Below are 19,622 nucleotides of genomic sequence, written 5' to 3' on the forward strand. Positions count from 1 at the left end.
CCAAGTGAGGCTTGAACCTGTGACCTTGAGGTTGTGAGACATACACTTAAGCGGGAAGCTATCTGACCAACAGACAATCCTCTGAAAAAAGAGATCACACTGATGATACAGTTTCACGCAAATAGCTGAAAAATCCTGGGTTTAAGTGTTTTTCAAACTGCTCAAGATTGTGGACAATCTAAGGGCGGTGCTTACTGGTCAACGTGATAGATGTGTTCCTCATTAGTCAAGGCACATGTGTAAGCAGGTCTAATGGCTGTCGGCCAAACGAGGCATGACTTTTGCCTGTTTAAAGTTTGCATTTAAAAAAAATTGCAATAGCGCCCCCGTTTGACCAATTGGAGTAAGATTGGTTTCAGTGATATTTGGAATGGCCCTTTACATATCTGCAAAGAATGGTAAGTCTGCATGTATGTGTTAGGGGCAGATGAATAATTGTCATAAAACTGCAATATTCATTGGCTCATTAAAGCTTCATTTTTTCACTTATGGAAAATATTTTGCATACGTTTGTCGGCATAGGTCCAAAGTTCATGTGTAAAAAGTTTCGTGCAGATTACTCAAAAATCCCAGGAGGAGATAGGTTTTAACTGTTTTTCATATCATTCAAAATGGTGGGAGATCTAAAGGTCAAAGGTCAAAAGTCAGAGTGTGAAAGTTGTTCATCATGAGTAGACGCATATGTGTATTGAAGTTTCATGGCTGTAGGTCAAACAGGGCATGAGTTGTACCTGTTCAAAGTTGGCATTTTCAACTGAGTGCTATAGCGCCACCTTTTGACGAAAGATTGTGAGAATTATTTCTTGATAGTTTTTCATGACCATCTACCATATGGCCGAGTTTCGTAAAAAGCGTATGCACGGTTCAGCCAGAACTGGCAAAAACGGCAGAAGAAGAAGAAATGGAATACTGCCAATACCAAAACAGGTACAGAGCTGAGAGCTCTGTCCCTGTAAGAAGAAGAAGAAGAAGAAATGGAATACTGCCAATACCAAAACAGGTACAGAGCTGAGAGCTCTGTCCCTGTAATAATGCCAATAACAAAACGGGTCCATGCTGGAAGCCTGGCCCCGTAATAATGCCAATAACAAAACGGGTCCATGCTGGAAGCCTGGCCCCGTTAAAATGTGTACAACATATATTGAAAATAATGTTATTGTTTTACACACAGACAACCCATTATCGATGGATCTTTATGAAAAGGACGACTCGGAGACTTTTGTCGACATGTCTAAATGTAAGGCTAATTTCAATTGTCGACTTATGATTTTCAATCTTTTTGTTTTGTAAAATGTTATTTTTTTTTCTCCCACATTTTTACTAGCATGGCAGCAATCACCTCAGGACACACATGAGTCCTCAGGACTAACAGGAGTGACACAGCTCTCAAGTGAGTTTGTAATCTTGTCCTTTCTAGTTTTCAGGTAAACTCATTTGAGTTAATTAAAACAATAAACATCTGAACGGTCCTATTTTCCAGGAATCATGTGTACATATAATACTTGAAGTTAATGTGTGTTTTTATACTTCTCTCTTATATTAATGTGTTCATTTAATTGATATATGAGTAGTCATTTCTATGCAGGACTGGAGGACTGGACAGAAGGGGTAAAAGCTCTGATACTAAGAGACATATTATGACTGCAAGTCTCTCACTGAGTTATGTGTTGACATTCCTCAGAGGAACAACAGGGCTGTATCTCCTCTTGTTTCTCTCTCCTCTCTGTGTGCCTATTTCAATGTTCAAGTAGCTCAACTACTCTGGTACGGATTACTTTTTGTACTTATTACTTTAGGTACTTTCTAAGTACCGCCTTGCTTCTATGTTGTAATAAAAGCTTGTGTGGGTCGGTGTGCGCGCCAGTTGTGATTAGACTTCTGTCAGCACATCTCCTTGTCCGGCAAGTCAAATACTGAGATCTCAAAGTTGTCCGTGTGTGTTTATTCGAATGTGTAATCTGAGCCTAAGGTGTTTGTAAAATGATATAGCAATCTATCATTTCACTGGTCCTATTCGAGCACGGATGTCAGAGCTGTTCCAAGAAGAGTAAGAAGGAAGACGACGCCGGGAAAGACTGCAAGCAGCCAGGACTCGGTAGCCCGGATCCTGCAAAAAAATCCTGGAGCGTTGAATTCGGGTCCAGGCCGGCGTTCATCTCGTCTGACATCTTCTCTTCAAGGAACGGCCGACGGCATTTGAACCTGATTACACACCTATAAACATACACGTAAGTTGATCCTTGTGTGGATCATTCTTGAATATTACTCAAGTGTAATGTTGACAAATGTGCCTAACATGTGGTTAGGATAAGGGTCCTTGTGTGGACACTTTGGTGGTTAATATTATTTGTGTATGATATTGACAAGTGTGGATATTTCTGAAGAGTTATATTCACTGTTGCTGTGTTTTAGAAGCAACTGAGTGGCTTATAATTTTCTGCAAAGTGTATACTGTAGTGTGTATGAAATCACAGATATTGACAGACGTGCGTCATCACTATGTGTATCCAAAACGCGATCTGAGTGAGTTATCCGGGTCTAACGATTTTCTCTCCGCGGTCATCACTATGTGAGTGAGCCGTGAGCACTTTTCCGGATCTGATCATCTAGAATAACCCACAAAGTATCTATATTCAGTCTAAATCTAGAATAACCCCCATTTCATTCTAAGGGGTGTTCGGTCTAGATTGGATGAGAGTACTCTTGGGTGTTCAATGAGAAATCCGTTGGAACGTGGTGAAACTGAATGTGTTTATATGTCTTGTGCTTAATATTACTGAAGTGTGATATTAAGATGTTATTAATGAATGTGTGTCGCCAGTATACAGCAGTGCATATAGCCCTCAAATTTTCTGCAATTGTGTACTGAGAAAAGAATGAGGTAAGTAAAAGTCACGGTGATTGGAAAGGCCCAAGGTCTCACAATTCCCTCTGGAAAACACTATTGGTAGTGGTTTTTTAGAGCAGCCCCGTGGGCTGGTGAATTTTGGGAAGTGTTTGTCACGGAAATTGCAAGTCCAGGTCTTGCAAAATCCCTCTGGAAGACACTAAAAGGTAGTGGTTTTCCAGGGCATGTCACGTGGACATGGTGAATTAAGGGTGTGATACATTGTCCAGTATACAGTGGTGCAGTAAATAAACCCTCGCAATACACTTAGTTACGATAAGAACAAGATATTTATAGTGGTTAAATAATTTCTACACATTGAACTGAACATCATAATAACCACACATAATTCAGGTTTCACCCACATAATGGTAAAGTGCCCACTGATATATGAAGACATAAGAGGAAGGAGTCTCAAGTGGAGACATGAGGTGAGATTGTACATCTGGTATTGTCTATATGTGGTTCCTTATAGACGTGTGTACCTAAATATAGCAAGCAGGTTAGATCTGTGTGACTACCTGAAAGATTCTGTGTGAATCATTATAGGAATCAGGTTAGATCTGTGTGACTACCTGAGGCAGGTGAGATCTGTGTGAACTACCTGAAGTACTGAAATATAGGAAAGATTCTGTGTGAATCATTATAGTGTAAATGTGAGAGTGAAGTACAGTTTGATTGTGTGGGGCCCCCATTGAGTATTGTGTGTTTCTGTGTAGATGCCTGTGAGTGAGTATGAGTGAATGAGTGAATGAGTAAAATCCCTGAGAGTAAAAGTACTTTTTGTGGTCTGTGTGAATGCCCCAGCACAAGCAGAGAGAGAGATAGAGAAGTGTGTGTGTGTGTGTGTGTGTGTGTGTGTGTGTGTGTGTGTGTGTGTGTGTGTGTGTGTGTGTGTGTGTGTGTGTGTGTGTGTGTGTGTGTGTGTGTGTGTGACACTGTGTCGGTGTCTGTGCCTGTGGCTGTGTGTGTGTGTGGGGATGTGAGATTGTGTGTGTGTGTGCGTGCTGTGTGTGTGCGCGTGCTGTGTGTGTGTGTGTGTGTGTGTGTGCACGTGTGTGTGTGCATGCTGTGTGTGTGCACGTGTGTGTGTGTGTGTGTGTGCGTGCTATGTGTGCGTGCTATGTGTGCGTGCGTGTGTGTGTGTGCCGGTGGTAGTGAAGCGGCCCGGCTGTGTAACGTGAGAGAGAAGCAGTGACTAGGTTTTTTTTTACCATAGTAATGCTACTGTTAAATTGCCCCTTGTTGTTTTTGTTTTTTTTAAACAAGATACAAAGTGTCTACATAGTTAAGTAAGCCTTGCCCAGCAACAGTATGAGGCCCATAGGGGAGGAGCCTATCTCCTGTTTCCTTAGTGTGAGCGAGGTTTGATGTACAAGTACCCCCCCCCTGGACACATGATGTTAAAGATGTTTTTATGATTTCTGTTCTGCACTAAATTAAGGCCTTTAGGTGTTTACTCTAGACGCCTCGATCAAGGTAGCACAGGCCGTCACTTAATGGTTATTAAGTACATTGTTACAGTACCTCAGTTGAGTATCACATGTTACTGTGTAGCCCAAGGTTTGTGTGCGGTTTTCTGGATCATCATGGATGTGGCCAATGAAGCTGCAGATTCATTGACCACTCCATTATGCCTGGAGTAGCTCACAAGCTTTGGGAAGATAAGGGAGCAGTTTTATTAAAACTATATTCAATCAATTTTTGTTTTTGATTATCATAGGTCTAAAATAGAGTAAATGACAGGCCAAGATAGTTCTATTTTTGTAAGTGACATGTGTGTCTTAACTAGCTGCTAAATAAGTGAATATAATAAAGCCATGACGTTTGTAGTGTTGACTTACACCACCATAATAGTATTTAAAAGACTTAAGCGAAATCTACAAGCTGCAGATCAGTTGTTGATTTTCAGAAATATTTAATGATGAAGAAGTTAAATATTGCACAAGTGTGATGTTATCATTATAGTAATTGTCTGATAAAGATGTAACCTTAAGTATTATTTGAAGTAAATAATAATCACTCCCCTAGTTTCGTCTCAGGTCATCACTTATGCTGCATCCTCTACACGTGAGGAATGTGTTAAAGCACTTAGAGTGGGGGTACCTAAATTTACGAGCCCCACTGGCTAAGTAGTGCATTCCATATAGATACGGTGCACATGGGCCCGTCACTCTTGCACTAAATGAGTATTTCTACTCAAGTTCAGCTGGTATATTTACTTAAGTAACTAAGTAACTGGGACAAGTAAAATGAGAAGGAAAGGGAAACAATGCCCCTATGCAAGTGTTAACTATCAAGGAAGCGAAACATTTGTTCCCATGAGACTTATCTTTCATTTGTTATGACTGCCTACAGTCTCTCAGGCCCCATTTCTCACTTAGTTTTGTACGTGATAAGAAGTTTGCAAGCATTGTATAAGTGAATAGTTATTATTGAATTGAAAGTGTTTGAAGTAGTTTTAAGACTTATATTTGAAGTAAGATATTTTGTTAATCATTATAGTGGCTCCGTGATGGTGCTGTTCTTAATTAATTGAAGTATAATTAGACATGACCATGTATGGTCATGGCTAAACAGGAGGGAAGGTACACCAAGGTACACCTATTAAGCAGCATTTCCACACCAACAAATTAACACTTACAATTTTCAAAAATAAAAATTATACTAAACAGTTTGCATGACAATTGTTGTTTAGTGAGAAGTTGAATGACACTGTAAAATTGAGGTTGAAGAAATTACAGGGCCCAAATCCTTTTGAAATTGTTAATGGTAAAAGAGTTTAGACTCCCAATCAAGGAAGCGAACGTAATTCAGGAAGTACAAGATGTAGATGAGGGAAAAGCTGGCTGATTGGTCTCTTGTCAAAGTGCCAATAATCTGTCAGAATTCCTCTCTCTCCGCAGGTACAATCAGGATTGGAGCCTGGTGACCTCGTCCTGCTAAAAGCCATCAAGGAATACTCCGAGGTGCGATGGTCCCTACAAGGTCCTGGTTGCCACGCCAACTGCCATAAAGATCAAGGAACGTGCTACGTGAATCCACAGAAGTCACACAACCTGGTGCGGACACTGTCGAACATTAAGCGATGAGGTAGCACCAGCGGAAAGATGGGGCCTAGCGTTTAGAGCTGGGTCAGATCTAAGGTTGGAAGAAGATTTCTTACCCCCACTCACAAATCCTTGTTGCACTTAGAAAGAACATTGAAGCACCAGTGGACTTCGGTTGTGGTTTGTATTATTATATTTTCCATGTATATTTTTTTCTATCATGTATTTCTATTATTAAATTGACTCGCAGGACAAGGAGGAATGCTGACAAAAAAAAGGTTTCTCATCGACTACACCTTAATTCCTGGTACACCATGCTCAGGGAATCGCCAAAGCTAATGATAATGATGATTGTTATGTCTGTACACACATGCCCACGTCTGCTACACACCCTACTCTCCATGCTGTTGTTCCACTGACTGTTCGTGAATATCAATGTCTCGAGTTGCTTCTCACCAGTGTGCCTTGGCTAAATGATACTGTAATCAATATGCGTGATAGAAGCTATCTGCCGTGTGAAACCTACAGTGAGTTCGAATACAAATGACAAGTACACTTATACGTCCGTATGTCCATCTGAATCCAAATGTGGTGTTTCCCACATGTTATGCTCCAGTTCTGTCTATATGGGTCAGATCAATGAACACCACTGTAAAGTATGCTGGCTGTGAAGAATACAATCTCAATGGTAAAACGTTCCCATGGGTAGAAATGGACAAGAAAGGCAATATTACAGCTAACCGATGTGAATGTGTGAGTGATGCGTCTATGATCGCTAAGAATGGAACATACCCGTTAGATAATGTATTCTGGCTGTGCGGAATGAAGGCACACTTAAAGCTACCTGCAGATTGGGCAGGGGTGTGCTCGTTAGTTTGAATCTTAGACCCCACGTACATTATCTCTGCGAAGCCATATCCTAATGCTGTTCAGAACCGTGAGATAAGCCAGCTACGTTTAATGACCCTTCAAAATAGATGGACCCTCGACTTGTTGACCGCTGCAAGTGGCGGAACTTGTGTACTTTTGAAATTGAACATTACCTGTCGCACTCACATCTCAGATGACATGAATTCTAAGAATGCTACTGATGCTATGCACCACCTCTGAGTACTCCAGAAAGCTATAGATGGTGATTTTCATTCTGAAAATGGATGGTTCTCGTGGCTAATGGGGGGAGGGTGGATTCAAGCTCTGTGTAAACTCGGTAGGCTACTATGCTTCTTTGTGCTATGCTGCTGTTCTGCGTTCTATGTGTCTGTGCTGTTCCCTGCCTCAAAACCGTAGTGCAACGTATGGTTGCTGGTGCGTTTATTCAAACATATGCTGCGGTTGCTTTGAGTGATAGGGATTTCAAGGATGACGATATAATATCACTTCGAGCCCTGCATGACAAAGATGACGCAGAATAAATGATTTAGAGCCAAGGCCACTGTGCGAGGAGGCAAGAAGTTTTTGTTTTGTTGGTTTGATTACTAAAGTGCCTGATATGATGTCCATTTTGAAAATGTGAAAGCAAGTGAAATGTGACTGATATTTAGGAATATATATATTAATTGAACAACAGGTGGGAATGAACGGTCCTATTTTCCAGGAATCATGTGTACATATAATACTTGAAGTTAATGTGTGTTTTTATACTTCTCTCTTATATTAATGTGTTCATTTAATTGATATATGAGTAGTCATTTCTATGCAGGACTGGAGGACTGGACAGAAGGGGTAAAAGCTCTGATACTAAGAGACATATTATGACTGCAAGTCTCTCACTGAGTTATGTGTTGACATTCCTCAGAGGAACAACAGGGCTGTATCTCCTCTTGTTTCTCTCTCCTCTCTGTGTGCCTATTTCAATGTTCAAGTAGCTCAACTACTCTGGTACGGATTACTTTTTGTACTTATTACTTTAGGTACTTTCTAAGTACCGCCTTGCTTCTATGTTGTAATAAAAGCTTGTGTGGGTCGGTGTGCGCGCCAGTTGTGATTAGACTTCTGTCAGCACATCTCCTTGTCCGGCAAGTCAAATACTGAGATCTCAAAGTTGTCCGTGTGTGTTTATTCGAATGTGTAATCTGAGCCTAAGGTGTTTGTAAAATGATATAGCAATCTATCAACATCTGCAATAATTATCCTTCCCAGGTGAATCAATGCTCACTCCAAAAACTGTGCTGACGGCGCCTCGCCACAGCTCCACACCAGGTATATACTTCAATTTTATGTTAATTGATTTCAAACCATACCCCTTAAGCCCGAATGGTGATTAGATATTGTAGCTGTAAATTTCAGCATGTATAAGTATTTATGTGCAAATAGAATCTCAAATATTTTTATGTTCTCCACTATGTTTTCTATATTAGGCCATGACCACCTGTGTTGTGCAGGAGAGGAAGAAGTCCACAAGGTACCTAAATGGAATGGTTAATGTTTTATATGTCAGTGATTTCAGTTTTTACTTGATTTGTTAGTTCTTTACCCGGCTGTAAAACATATCATACATGACTAATGGTGTAATTTCTCTCCCAGCAGATAATCCAAGGCACACACCACTGGTCCGGGCACCAGTGAAAATCAGAGGCAGGACACAAGGTATACATTTTGATACATATAGCAATGGTCACAATGGTGCCGGTGTAAGTTTGTAAAAAAAAAAAAATTACTATCCCCCACCCCCAACAGTGGATACTGACAAGACTCCGGTCCGCACCAGAGAAGGTCTGGGTGTAAGTAATATATACTTACACCCATACTACTGTGTGCCCCCTAAACAGTTCGACGCAGTCCAGTGCAGACCAAGGCCAGGACCCCACAAGGTAAGTTTGAAAGATTATAGCAGTGATCACAATGTTGACTGTGTAAATAAGACATTTAATTGCCCCCCCCCCCCAAAAAAAAACAGTTAAACGTGGAGGTGGAAGAGCTGGAACCCCACAAGGTAGGTGTTCTGAGTACAGAGGTGATCACAAGGGTGATTGTGCAGTCGGCGACTGAAGTTTTCCTCATCAACAGATGATATTCGCAGTACAGAGAAAAATGTTTACATTTTATTTGATCATATAATAGATCTGTATGTGAAAGCTGTAACATTAATACTTTTTTTTTTTTTGCAGATGACAGCAACAGCCGGCTTACTAGACTAGCCAGGGATGTTCTCTCACAGAGATCAAACTGTAAGTGTAGATGGCAAGGCTGACAGATTTTGAGATGGCATAGCAATGATTTAATTTGGATGTATAATTTAATTGTTTTCCACCCCAGTGGACCGTGGCTATAGTTTCAATCAAAAAAACAGGACTATCAAAGATAGATTTGTATTTGCTGTAACAGTGATGACGATGGTGTAATTAGGATGTGCAATTTGATTTGTTTTGCCCTCAACAGGGCATCGCACTCCAAGTCGAAGGAGTCCAAGGCAAAGGACTCCACAAGGTAAAAAAGTATTTAGTTTCACAGTGATATACAGTGTAACTGGTGACTTTGTAAGGTGAGTTAGTTCCTTTACCCCCTCCCCCAACATAGACTCCTAGCCCTCTCGCAACAGAGACTCCTAGCCCACCTAGGCAAAATAGACCGTCAGTCTTCAGAAATGGCCAGACCCCACAAGGTACAGATTGACTATAGCAGTAATCTTAAATAGTGATGTCGCAAGTATGAAGTGTAATTGGATTGTCTTTCACCATCAGGAAAGCGTGTTGGAAGTAGAGGGCCAAAAAGTCCCAGGATTACAAAAGGTACATTTTTATCAAGTTTGGCAGTGATCTTACTGGGGGGGAGAGAGGAAGATTTTGATCTTGGAAAACAATTCATTTTATGTATTGACAAGCCAAAAGTAAAGCAGCATCACATAGCCAGCCACACCAGACTCTCAACCTTTAATAAAACATTTATTGTTTCATTCTATAATTTAACAGCAAAGAAGAAGGTGTACGACTACCCTATGCCCGAGAAAAGTAAGAATGGAAGTATTTTAAGGTTTTAAAATAATTTGAAATAAAGTGTATTATTGCTGTTCCATATACATTGTCTTCATTACAAGCTGCTAGCGCATGCTGTTGAGAATGTATCTGCTTCTGCTTTAAAAAAAATCTGTTTCAGACTTTTCACCAATGGCCTGATGCAAAAATACAATATGTCCGGTGGTGGGCAGCAGAACAAGAGGGCGTTCAAGAGTACAAACTTCTTTTCCCTCATCCAGGGTAAATAGAACAATTGTCTGTACTAGTTCTTTGTTGATGCTTCTTCATGTTATAAATGTGTGACTGACATGATGACATACATTAACAAATGATAATTTGTCTGGACTATATGTGGCAATCTCTGTAATGGCTACTGTCAAGTCTGAGAGTAGATATTTGTCATTGTTTTGATTGCAGAAGCTGTTCGGGAGAATTTCACAGAGGCAACGGAGGGCCAGGTCAGCGCATCAATGGCCGACCACTTCAAGCAGGCGCCAGCTCAAAGTGGCGGGGGGGGGGGGGGGGGGGGGGGTACAAGAGGCCAAGGACAAGGACCCCAAGGACCCCAAAATGACTATCGATTACTCACCCCATGGAAATTTGAAGTCTGCACCATACCACCATAATCCTGCATATTTGTGTGTGTGTGTGTGTGTGTGTGTGTGTGTGTGTGTGTGTGTGTGTGTGTGTGTGTGTGTGTGTGTGTGTGTCATGCATGCATGTTCCTAGCCTTGTGTGTTTATTTGTTGCTGCAAGCCATTTCCCAGAGGAAAAATCTGCTTCTCATTTTAATCTCAGATGCTTCTCTTGAGCAACCAGCTTTTATTTCTCATTTGAAGATCACTTAAAGATCACCTATGGATTTTATGGCTCCTAACTTGAATACTAGGATCCGTAAGCGAGACATAGTGGGAGACAGCGGTATATACATTAGAGCTGTATTTGAGAGATAGATGAGGAATAGACAAGATACATTAAGAGCTGTATTTGGGAGATAAATGAGACATGGGCGAGATACATTAAAAGCTGTATTTGAGAGATACATGAGACATAGGCGAGATACATTAAGAGCTGTATTTGAGTGATAAATGAGGCATAGGTGAGATCTCCCTATTGGCTTTGTTAAGTCTCTTTAGCTTCTCATTGAGACATACATTAGCAATAATTGAGATTTAATTTCCCATTTCTCATTGAGGTATAAATGAGTGAACATGCTAATAAATATTTAAAAAACAGCATTAATTGTGGCAAAAACACATTTATTGAAGTATCCACAAACAGCAGGCAGCTTTAACATATATTTATATGTACAAAAACAAAAATGTATTGGCATCAATTTACATAAAAGTTGAAACTTAGGTATACTGGGAGTGGGGAGACTAAAACTAAGACGAAAAATGTTCTACCTTTTTCCACTGACAAACTAAATGGAAACTAAATAAAAGCTATGATGACTAAATATACTGACAATTTCGTCAACAAATAACTAGACTAAAATGTTAGGAAGGGACTAGTGGACAAGCGATCTAGTATATCTCATCTTACAATTAGTTGCATGCTGAAAATTGCAGATCTACAAGCTCACGTGTCGCGGTGCAACGTGTTGTGAGCTTGTAGAGCTATTTTCAGCAAGTGCAAAAACAGTCATTACGACGGCATCAAGGCCCGACAAAATACATTTTTAGTCGACTAAATCAACTGTAGATTTAGTCGACTAAAATCTTATGACATTTAGTTGACTAAAACTAGACTAACACTAAAACATTCCAGGTGACTAAACTAAGTGAAAACTATTCAAGAGACTAATGACTAAAACTAAAATCTGCTGCCAAAAACACTGGGGAGTACATAGTCCTTTGCAGCACGGCTTCGGCACTTGTTGGTCATGGCTTTCTTCAAGCCCTCTTCACTGAAACCATTGGTCCATGATGCCAGAGAGGAACACCGCAAGACGTAGTCTGCAGACAGAGAAGATGACATGACACAAGTCAGTCAACATGGGTTTCCCCCGGTTAAATATATACATTTTAAAGACTATATGACTCTACAGACTGAGCACAGCATAGCCACAGACGAGGCCAACCTGGTTCAGAGTGTACTGTACGTCCCACCAGCGCAACATGTTGGAACATGCATTTTTTTTTACTGCACAAAGGCAGCCAAATTGCCCAATGATAATGTATTGGTGACATCATAAATTGAGAATATAATTTACAAAACCAAGATTTGTCAAGGATCAAGAATATTTATATGTCCCAAGCTGGGCCTTTCACAGCAGATAATAAACGCCCTAAAACACAATACAGTAAGACAGACATGTGTATATTGTCACAAGATACCCCCAACAATCTTTTTAGCCCCCTTAAAAGGAGAATTCCATGCTAGAATGCTTTCTTACCTTTCTTTGTAGTTGTTACGTCCCCACCAAAGAGGTCCAGGTGTTTATTTTGTGCAAAAACTCCTTATTGCCTATTTCCCCTACCGTAGGCCCTCAATGAATTGCATTGAATGGAATGGGAATTGAATGGGGCTATGGGGTGTTGTGCTAATTCGCTTATTTCCATCGAAATAAGTAGTAAAGTGTGCCGCTTGGGATATTATTTACATTATGGAAAGAGGATATATACAAAAATAATAATAATTTTGAGCAAAAGAAATAAGCGAATTAGCACAACACCCCATAGCCCCATTCAATGCAATTCATTTAGGGCTCATGGTAGGGGAAATAAGGCCAATAAGGAGCTTTTGCACAAAATAACACCTGGACCTCTTTGGTGTGTACTTAACAACTACAAAGAAAGGTAAGAAAGCCTTTTCGTATTGAATTCTCCTTTAAGGGCATTTTTCTGTCTAATACCTAGATTATCATACCAGCAAATAGCAGCAAAGTATATGACATTCATATCATTGATTTGTTTACCTGAAACCTGGCTAACTTCCTTAAACAGAAAAGGCACTGCTGGCCTTTCTTGCAAACAATTTCAGTATTGGAATCGAATTTCAGACGATTGTCGATTATGGTCCCAAGATATCTATAAGTGGTTACCAACTCCACTGACTGGCCATCTATAACACTACTCTGAGGAACTAGTGGTGTGACAAATACTTACTGAACAGTGCATCCCTCTTCGCCTCATCCAGTTTGTTCTTCCCCTCTGGGATGACACCATGCTTTCCGCATATGACGGCATTGCGGCACTCCTCATGGGTGAAGAACACCTCGAACAACGCGTGGAATAGCCTCTTGCAGTCCTTCCTGGCACGCTGGTGTATGGCTGCCAGCTGCACAGAGGAAATCAACTGTCCACAGCCTGTGAATAGAGAGCGAGCAATTAACCAACTGCATTTTAAGACATCAGTTTTGCACTTGTAAGGCTCAGCTACATTGACCCCTTTCTGCGCTCAGTGCACCATGAAAACAGACAACTGTGACCTTCTGAAAACTTCACTATCTAGTTGCAGCTCACAACACGGATCACTCGCTACCAAGAACGTCAGGTTCAGTGTGAAATGTATGGCAAACGTAAAGATCCATACCTGGATATAGCTCCTGCTGCCCGAGACTGGACACTCCAGACTCTAGGTCACCAGGGTGATAAAGCCCTTCAGTGCGTCTAGTTGCTCAGAGCCTAGAACAAAGACAAAAAAATCTGAGTCTACTGAGTGTATTTGTAAAACAATAAGATTGAGTACTGTTCTATATAGCTCTACAGTATATTCTGATAGCAGTCATTGATGAGTATTTGTTCAGTAGCAGGGGTCGATCTCCCCTGCTCTTCAGTAAACAGAAAATGTAGGGATATTTTGGGATACCAAAGTTTTCCAGTCATGTCAGAGAACTCACAAAAGAGGTACAGGATAAAGTAAAGTTTCAAGTGAGACAAAGACATTAGCAGACAACTGAAAACTGCAACATTACAGGCGATAAAACTTACTGATACTGGAGAGCACAGTGGTTATCCTCCTCAACTGGAGCTGGAGCTTCTCCACCTCAAACCGACAAGAGTCGCAAGGCTGCCACCCTTGACCCTCTGGTATGCTCTGGTCCGATGGATTTGGTTGACCTGGAAAGATTGAAAGCACGTCAAAAACTGTAAAGAAAAGTAAAAAAAAAAAAAGTAGAATGCAAAACTCATCTATGAATCCTGAATTTGAAGGACAACAGTGCCAAGTCTGCTGACACTTAGCTGAGGAACCACACCTTCTACTGGAGCATCACTGGACGGAGATGGAGGTTGCAGTACACTGGGTGTTTCTTGGTTCCACTGATCCAAGTCCATATATGTAGCTGCATACGGCTGTGCAGAAAAGAGAAAAGGCCCTTAATTGTACTTGGTCAAAAATCATCAAAACTATAGGCTACTATACAAGCTCATAGCGCAGCACCGAGTGCTGTGCTCCGAGCTTGTAGGTCTAAATGGGTTAAGAAAGACATACCTCATCAACAGGTCGGCAGGCCTGTGTAGAAGAGGCTGGAGGGTATGGCTGTAGATCGGGGTAAAAGGTATCACAAGGTTGCAGAGACATAGAAAAGTAACCTTAGTTTGTAGTCTGTCAAAGATCTTTAAAAAATAGCTATGCCTTTATGCAATGCATTGTGGATTTTAGATAGACCAATCAAAAGCAATGTGGAATGTAATACAAGTCACAAATAAATTCAATCTAAAGAAAACATACCTCTTCAACAGGTCGACAGGCCTGTGTAGAGGCCGGAGGGCATGGCTGTAGACCATAGTTAAATGGGTCATAAGGCTGAGAGACAGAAAAATGACATTAGTTTGTAGTCTGTCAAAGATCAGTACAAATACATTTACTAAATGAAGTTGTGTTCAATGGAGTGTTGTGTTCATCACATAACATTCACCACAGTATAAATACACCCGAGATCAGTTGACTCAAATGAATTCCCCCCTCCTCCCCAACAAACCTTCTCATCCACAGCTTTGCCCTGCGATACTGTTAAATTTGAGCAGAAGGTGTGGTCTCTTACTACTAGTGAACCCAACACTTACAGTATATCTGAAATGTTACAAAGTCACAACTTAAATGTAGACATTAAATGTATTGAAAACATTTTACCGTGTCAAGAGCTGGGCAGAGGGCCTGGGGAAAGACCGGTGTGGCCCAAGGGCTAGCCCCACTTGAAAACGGATCATAAAGCTGGAGACATAGCAAAATAACATTAGCGGTAGTTTGTAGTCTGTCAAATTGAAAATCTACAGCCAATTGTAGATTAACTAACCAACACTTACGACATTTTTATCTTTAACCCATTTTGTACGGGACTCCTTTTGGTGTTTTAAGCATTATGTTATACTTTAGCTATTGAAAAATAGCAGATCTACAATTTCATAGCCCGGCACTTTTTGAAAAAACGTGAAAATGTAGTGCAAATCTTTGGATATTTTTTTTCAGAGCGTTTTTAACTGAAATCTTTGCTTCAGGGGGGTCCCTGGAACAACATATTTTCAGATGGTGGTCGGCGGCCAATTACATATAATCTTGGGGGTCCTTGACATAAAAATGTTTGAGAATGACTGACATAGAAACAGGGTTTTTTCAGAAAACTGTCAGGATTTAGAAGACATTTGTAGAATCGTTCCCAGGTCTAAATGGGTTAAGTAAAGACCTTACATAGTATTGAAAAGAACATTGTACCGTGTCAGGAATCTGTGGACAGAAGCCCTGGGTGTGATGGCCTTAGGGCTTGCTAGCTGTGGTGCAGACCATTGAGCAGAAGGCTGGAGAGACATGAAATCTAACATTAGAAAAAAATATCTGAAAATAAACCAAAACAAAAAAAGAGAAAAAGGGCGTGGAACCAAAACTCTTGAGGCATAAAACTCACACGGCAAACAAGTCCGTTAAGGAGATGTCAAAAGTCCATTCAGGCAGGATGTCTAAACCAGCAGGCATCCACCGGGGTGAGGAACTCATGGTTGGAAATCAGTGACATGACAATCTGGAAGGGCACAAAAAAGAACAATATAAGTATTGAAAGCTGATTATGAGGTGTAGGTGGGAAGACAAGCAGAGAAGGTCAGGTATCTACAGGGCTGAGAATTGGGGACAGTTGTCATGTGATACAGGTGATGAGGAAAGGTGTGTGGACAGTTAGAAGATGGCAGGTCTGGGGAGGTGAGGGGCAATCCAGAAACTGCCCTGTGATCCTTTCTTCTTACATTAGTTGACTTTCCCTTTTCTGAACAACACCTAATAGGTAAAGTCCTTTTGCACACCTACTTACAAAGGACATGCAGTTACACAGGAGATGACAGCCAACGTAGAGAAGAAAATAAGTGGTCCTGCACACCATATTCAATTACTTAAGATTTATTTTCTTAACTACCTAATGAAGGTCAGCTAATCGAAACGTTCTTACAAATAGATAAATAAAATGTAACTTAAGACAGTGTTCTGACCACTTCTTTACTTCTGAACAACTCCTAAAATCAGAGCCTGAGATAGAGATCTAAAAAAAACTAATTAAGTAATAAAACTCTACTAAAATATGACCATGACAATGTCATTCATATAGTGGGGAAGAGAATGGTCCAAATGTTTTGCACATAACTTACACTCAAAGCCAATCGAAGTCCATCAATTGCTTCAGGAGGGAGGAGACAGGAGGACAAACCCACTTTTCTGGCTGAGCAGCTTTGTTGTTTGGTGCCACCGCCAAATTGCGCCAATGGGTTGATCCCAACGAAACATCTGAAATCACAAAACACATATGGAAAAGGTGCACTCACAGCTGTTCTACAAGAGAGCACATCTTTTGAGTTACACATGATGGTTCTACTTCAAGCAGAAAGTTACCTTTGAATGAATTCCAGTGTGTAACAGGCGTGCTCCTCCTGGTACACCAAAGTTGTAATAACTGGAAAACTGCCATTCCAGCCAGGAAGTTGATCTGTGGAGCCACAACGACCGACCTCAATGCTCAGCATCCATTGTGTAGCTGTGAGAACTTCACCTAAAGATAATTTGACATATATGGTTTGCATGTTAACAGTGTTTGTCTGTTGCTTTCCACATAACAATAGACTGTTAAACTAAAACATGACCTCCATATAGTCTCCGTATTTGCAATGCTTTAAAACAGATTAGAAAAAAACAGTAAAAAGTGTGCAGACTAAACTCAGTGTTAATTTAACTGTCTTAAGCAGGGGTCTTCAACAGGGGGTCCGGGACCCCTAGGGGGTCCTCAGAATAACTACAAGGGGTCAGAATTACTACAGGGGGTCCACCAAATCTTTGTGTGATATGATTATGTTAATTTAACTGTCTTAAGCAGGGGTCTTCAACAGGGGGTCCGGGACCCCTAGGGGGTCCTCAGAATTACTACAGGGGGTCCGCCAAATCTTTGTGTGATATGATTATTTATTTTACCTTAACCAATTGAACCTTAGCATCCCTTTTGTGAGGAGAACTTTAGCCAAAAATAGCAGATCTACAAGCTCACAACGCCTCACGCTGCAAGCTTGTAGATCAGCTATTTTTGGCAAAGAGGGAAAAAGAGCAGACCAAGTAAACAAAAAAAGTTGAATCTGAAACACAATTTTATACAATATAGAGGGGGTCCCTGCCTCATCTCTCTCTCAGCTAGGGGGTCCATGGCCTGAAAACGTTGAAGACCCCTGGTCTTAAGGATCCATTCATTCCATTGGTACATTTGTACTCTCTTTCCCTAAATTAAATGATTTTACTTTGTACTGTAGGTTCAAAACAAAATTCATAGATGTAATAATAATAATAATAATAATAATAATAATGAATTACAGTCAAAACAAATGAGGCCAACATTAGCTCTCACTGATGTGGTCTGATTTATACCTGAAATAAACAATGACATCATGCACCACATGGAAATTAATATGCTAATGCCATGTCTAAGACTGTGTTGCACGCCCCAAAAAAACTGATTTGAAAGCTCACAATGCGTCGCTGTGAGCTTGTAGATCAGTGATGTTTGGGCATGCGTGAGTCTGTATAACCCCCTGTATTATGACAGTCATGACGAAACTTCAACCTGGTGTTTGCACGTTCTCCATGTAATGCCCTACATCTACATTAACGTTCAGATTTCAAATATAAAGTGCTTACCCCATGGCCACGGATGTTACAATCCACTTCGGGTCGGTGTAAGTACCCGTATATTCCGGATTGTTAAAAAAAAAAGCATTTTAATCCGATCGGTGGCCATTTTGTCATAGAGTTATAATGTAACAGAGTGCAGTACTCCTCCCAACCGATAGGGTCAAGTAGTTGAAAGCGTACAGAAATACGGAGAAAATGGCCATCGATCGAATTAAAATGCTTTTTATTGAACAATACAGACGATACGGGTATTGCCGAGTGCCCGAGTAGACTTGTAACATCCGTGACCATAGATTGAGCACTTTATATTTAAAATCTGAACGTTTATGCAGATGTACAGGTTGTAAATGGAGAAAGTGCAAAAAACTGGTTGAAGTTCGGCCGTGACGCTCGTGATGGACGAGCGTCGTGTGATCCATAGCTAATACACGACAAATGCACGACGTTTACGATACTAACAAGTTGGATAACACACTTTAATTCCATAAAGTAATTCATCTTACCTGTTATCTAGTAGAGTAGAAGCACGGAAGCAACTGGTTTGTAAATAAATGTTCTCTTAGCCGACGGTTAGTTTCTCTGGCTGAACCCGACCGGCCGGTTCAAAACTGATAAGCTCCGCCTTGAACAGCTGCGTGACGTAATGACGTAATGTCGCACTGTAGGTCTGGTCAGGTTCTCAACCTGTGGATCGGGACCCCCAGGGGATCCCCACCTGATTGGGGGGGATCTGTAGGTGGCAGTGACAGTGAAGTGACAATTTAAGTAACCCTTTTAATACCTAAAAAAAAAAAAAAATACTGCATCAAAAGTAATCAACAAACTATATTAAAAAAATGGTCGAAGAAAAAAAAGAAAATAGCTGATCTGCAATAAGAAGTTATAGATTTTTGAAATAGTTCAAAGTTAAGCTTTTCTCACATTTTTCAAAAATATTTTTTTTAAATTAAAAAACATGTTTTCAGACTCAAAAGAGGACGCTGAATCAAATAGGCTAGGTCTCGATTTTGTATGACCCTTATAAAGTGGTTTAAACAAGCGTTAAAATTTCATAAACTTGGAAGCTTTTTTCACAAACATATTATTATTATTATTATTTTATTTTGACCCTTCCACCCTCTTATTTAGATCATTTTGAGTCGAATGGTAGGTTACACAATAGTCTAGTATTGTTTAATAGGGAAGTTATAGATTTTTGAAATAGTTCAAAGTTTATCTTTTCTCACATTTTTTAAAAATATTTTATTTTTAAATTTAAAAACACTTTTTCTGACTCAGAAAAGGACGCTGAATTGAATGGAATAGGTCTCGATTTTCTAGGACCTTGGGAAATACAAAAGCTCACCAAAAAGATTGGACGTTGACTTTTGTCACAAAAGTTAGCACAAAATCTGGAACTAATCGCTCCAGATATTTTTTTAAAATCTAAAACTTCTCTCCATCCATATTGAGAGTAAGCCGGATATTTTGGCACCAGCCCTGATTTTTTTTGACACTGATAAAGCTCAAAGTTCAGCGAAAAGACTGCAAAGGTCAACTCTTGCTAAAAGAAGAAAGAAATTATATTTTTCTTCGAGACTCTGGTTTTAGACAAATATGATGACACTGATTCCAAATATTTACGTTTTATTT

The 19,622-nt window shown here is 40.3% G+C and overlaps 2 protein-coding genes and 1 long non-coding RNA gene across 5 annotated transcripts in view; 2 read left to right on the forward strand and 1 right to left on the reverse strand.

Annotated features, from left to right (window-relative positions):
* LOC311038040 (uncharacterized protein) overlaps positions 1–8,359 on the forward strand; it is a gene marked incomplete at its 3' end in the record, with an annotated part of 14,493 nt that extends 6,134 nt beyond the window's left edge. Inside the window, exons 8-11 of the mRNA XM_084047335.1 lie at positions 1,172–1,237; positions 1,325–1,390; positions 8,077–8,136; positions 8,295–8,359. Of these exons, the coding sequence (XP_083903461.1) occupies positions 1,172–1,237; positions 1,325–1,390; positions 8,077–8,136; positions 8,295–8,359 (257 nt within the window). The remainder of the gene's footprint in view (positions 1–1,171; positions 1,238–1,324; positions 1,391–8,076; positions 8,137–8,294) is intronic.
* Positions 8,360–8,649: 290 nt separating this feature from the next.
* Positions 8,650–9,884, forward strand: LOC311038298. The gene is made up of 6 exons (XR_014600047.1): positions 8,650–8,747; positions 8,834–8,869; positions 9,045–9,104; positions 9,316–9,538; positions 9,618–9,665; positions 9,846–9,884. It is a non-coding gene; the product is annotated as an uncharacterized lncRNA (long non-coding RNA).
* A 1,621-nt stretch (positions 9,885–11,505) lies between these two features.
* On the reverse strand, positions 11,506–18,607 carry LOC311038296 (uncharacterized protein). Of its 3 annotated transcripts, XM_084047723.1 has the most exons (13): positions 18,494–18,607; positions 16,710–16,866; positions 16,469–16,604; positions 15,739–15,852; positions 15,549–15,631; positions 14,970–15,050; positions 14,568–14,642; positions 14,328–14,375; positions 14,092–14,188; positions 13,826–13,954; positions 13,428–13,519; positions 13,001–13,201; positions 11,506–11,848 (listed from the first exon to the last, which is right to left on the reverse strand). In XM_084047723.1, exons 9-11 carry the CDS (start codon positions 14,168–14,170, stop codon positions 13,470–13,472), a joined length of 258 nt encoding a protein of 85 aa, XP_083903849.1. In that variant the 5' UTR covers positions 14,171–14,188; positions 14,328–14,375; positions 14,568–14,642; positions 14,970–15,050; positions 15,549–15,631; positions 15,739–15,852; positions 16,469–16,604; positions 16,710–16,866; positions 18,494–18,607; the 3' UTR covers positions 11,506–11,848; positions 13,001–13,201; positions 13,428–13,469. The 3 variants fall into 3 exon arrangements, with proteins under 3 accessions (XP_083903849.1, XP_083903848.1, XP_083903847.1); XM_084047722.1 differs by lacking the exons at positions 14,970–15,050; positions 15,549–15,631; XM_084047721.1 differs by lacking the exons at positions 15,549–15,631; positions 15,739–15,852; positions 16,469–16,604; positions 16,710–16,866; positions 18,494–18,607 and having other exon boundaries at positions 14,970–15,542.
* Between the last annotated feature and the right edge of the window lie 1,015 nt (positions 18,608–19,622).

The sequence above is a fragment of the Gymnoscopelus microlampas genome, assembly GCF_963454915.1.
Source record: "Gymnoscopelus microlampas genome assembly, chromosome: 21".
Lineage (NCBI taxonomy): Eukaryota > Metazoa > Chordata > Actinopteri > Myctophiformes > Myctophidae > Gymnoscopelus > Gymnoscopelus microlampas.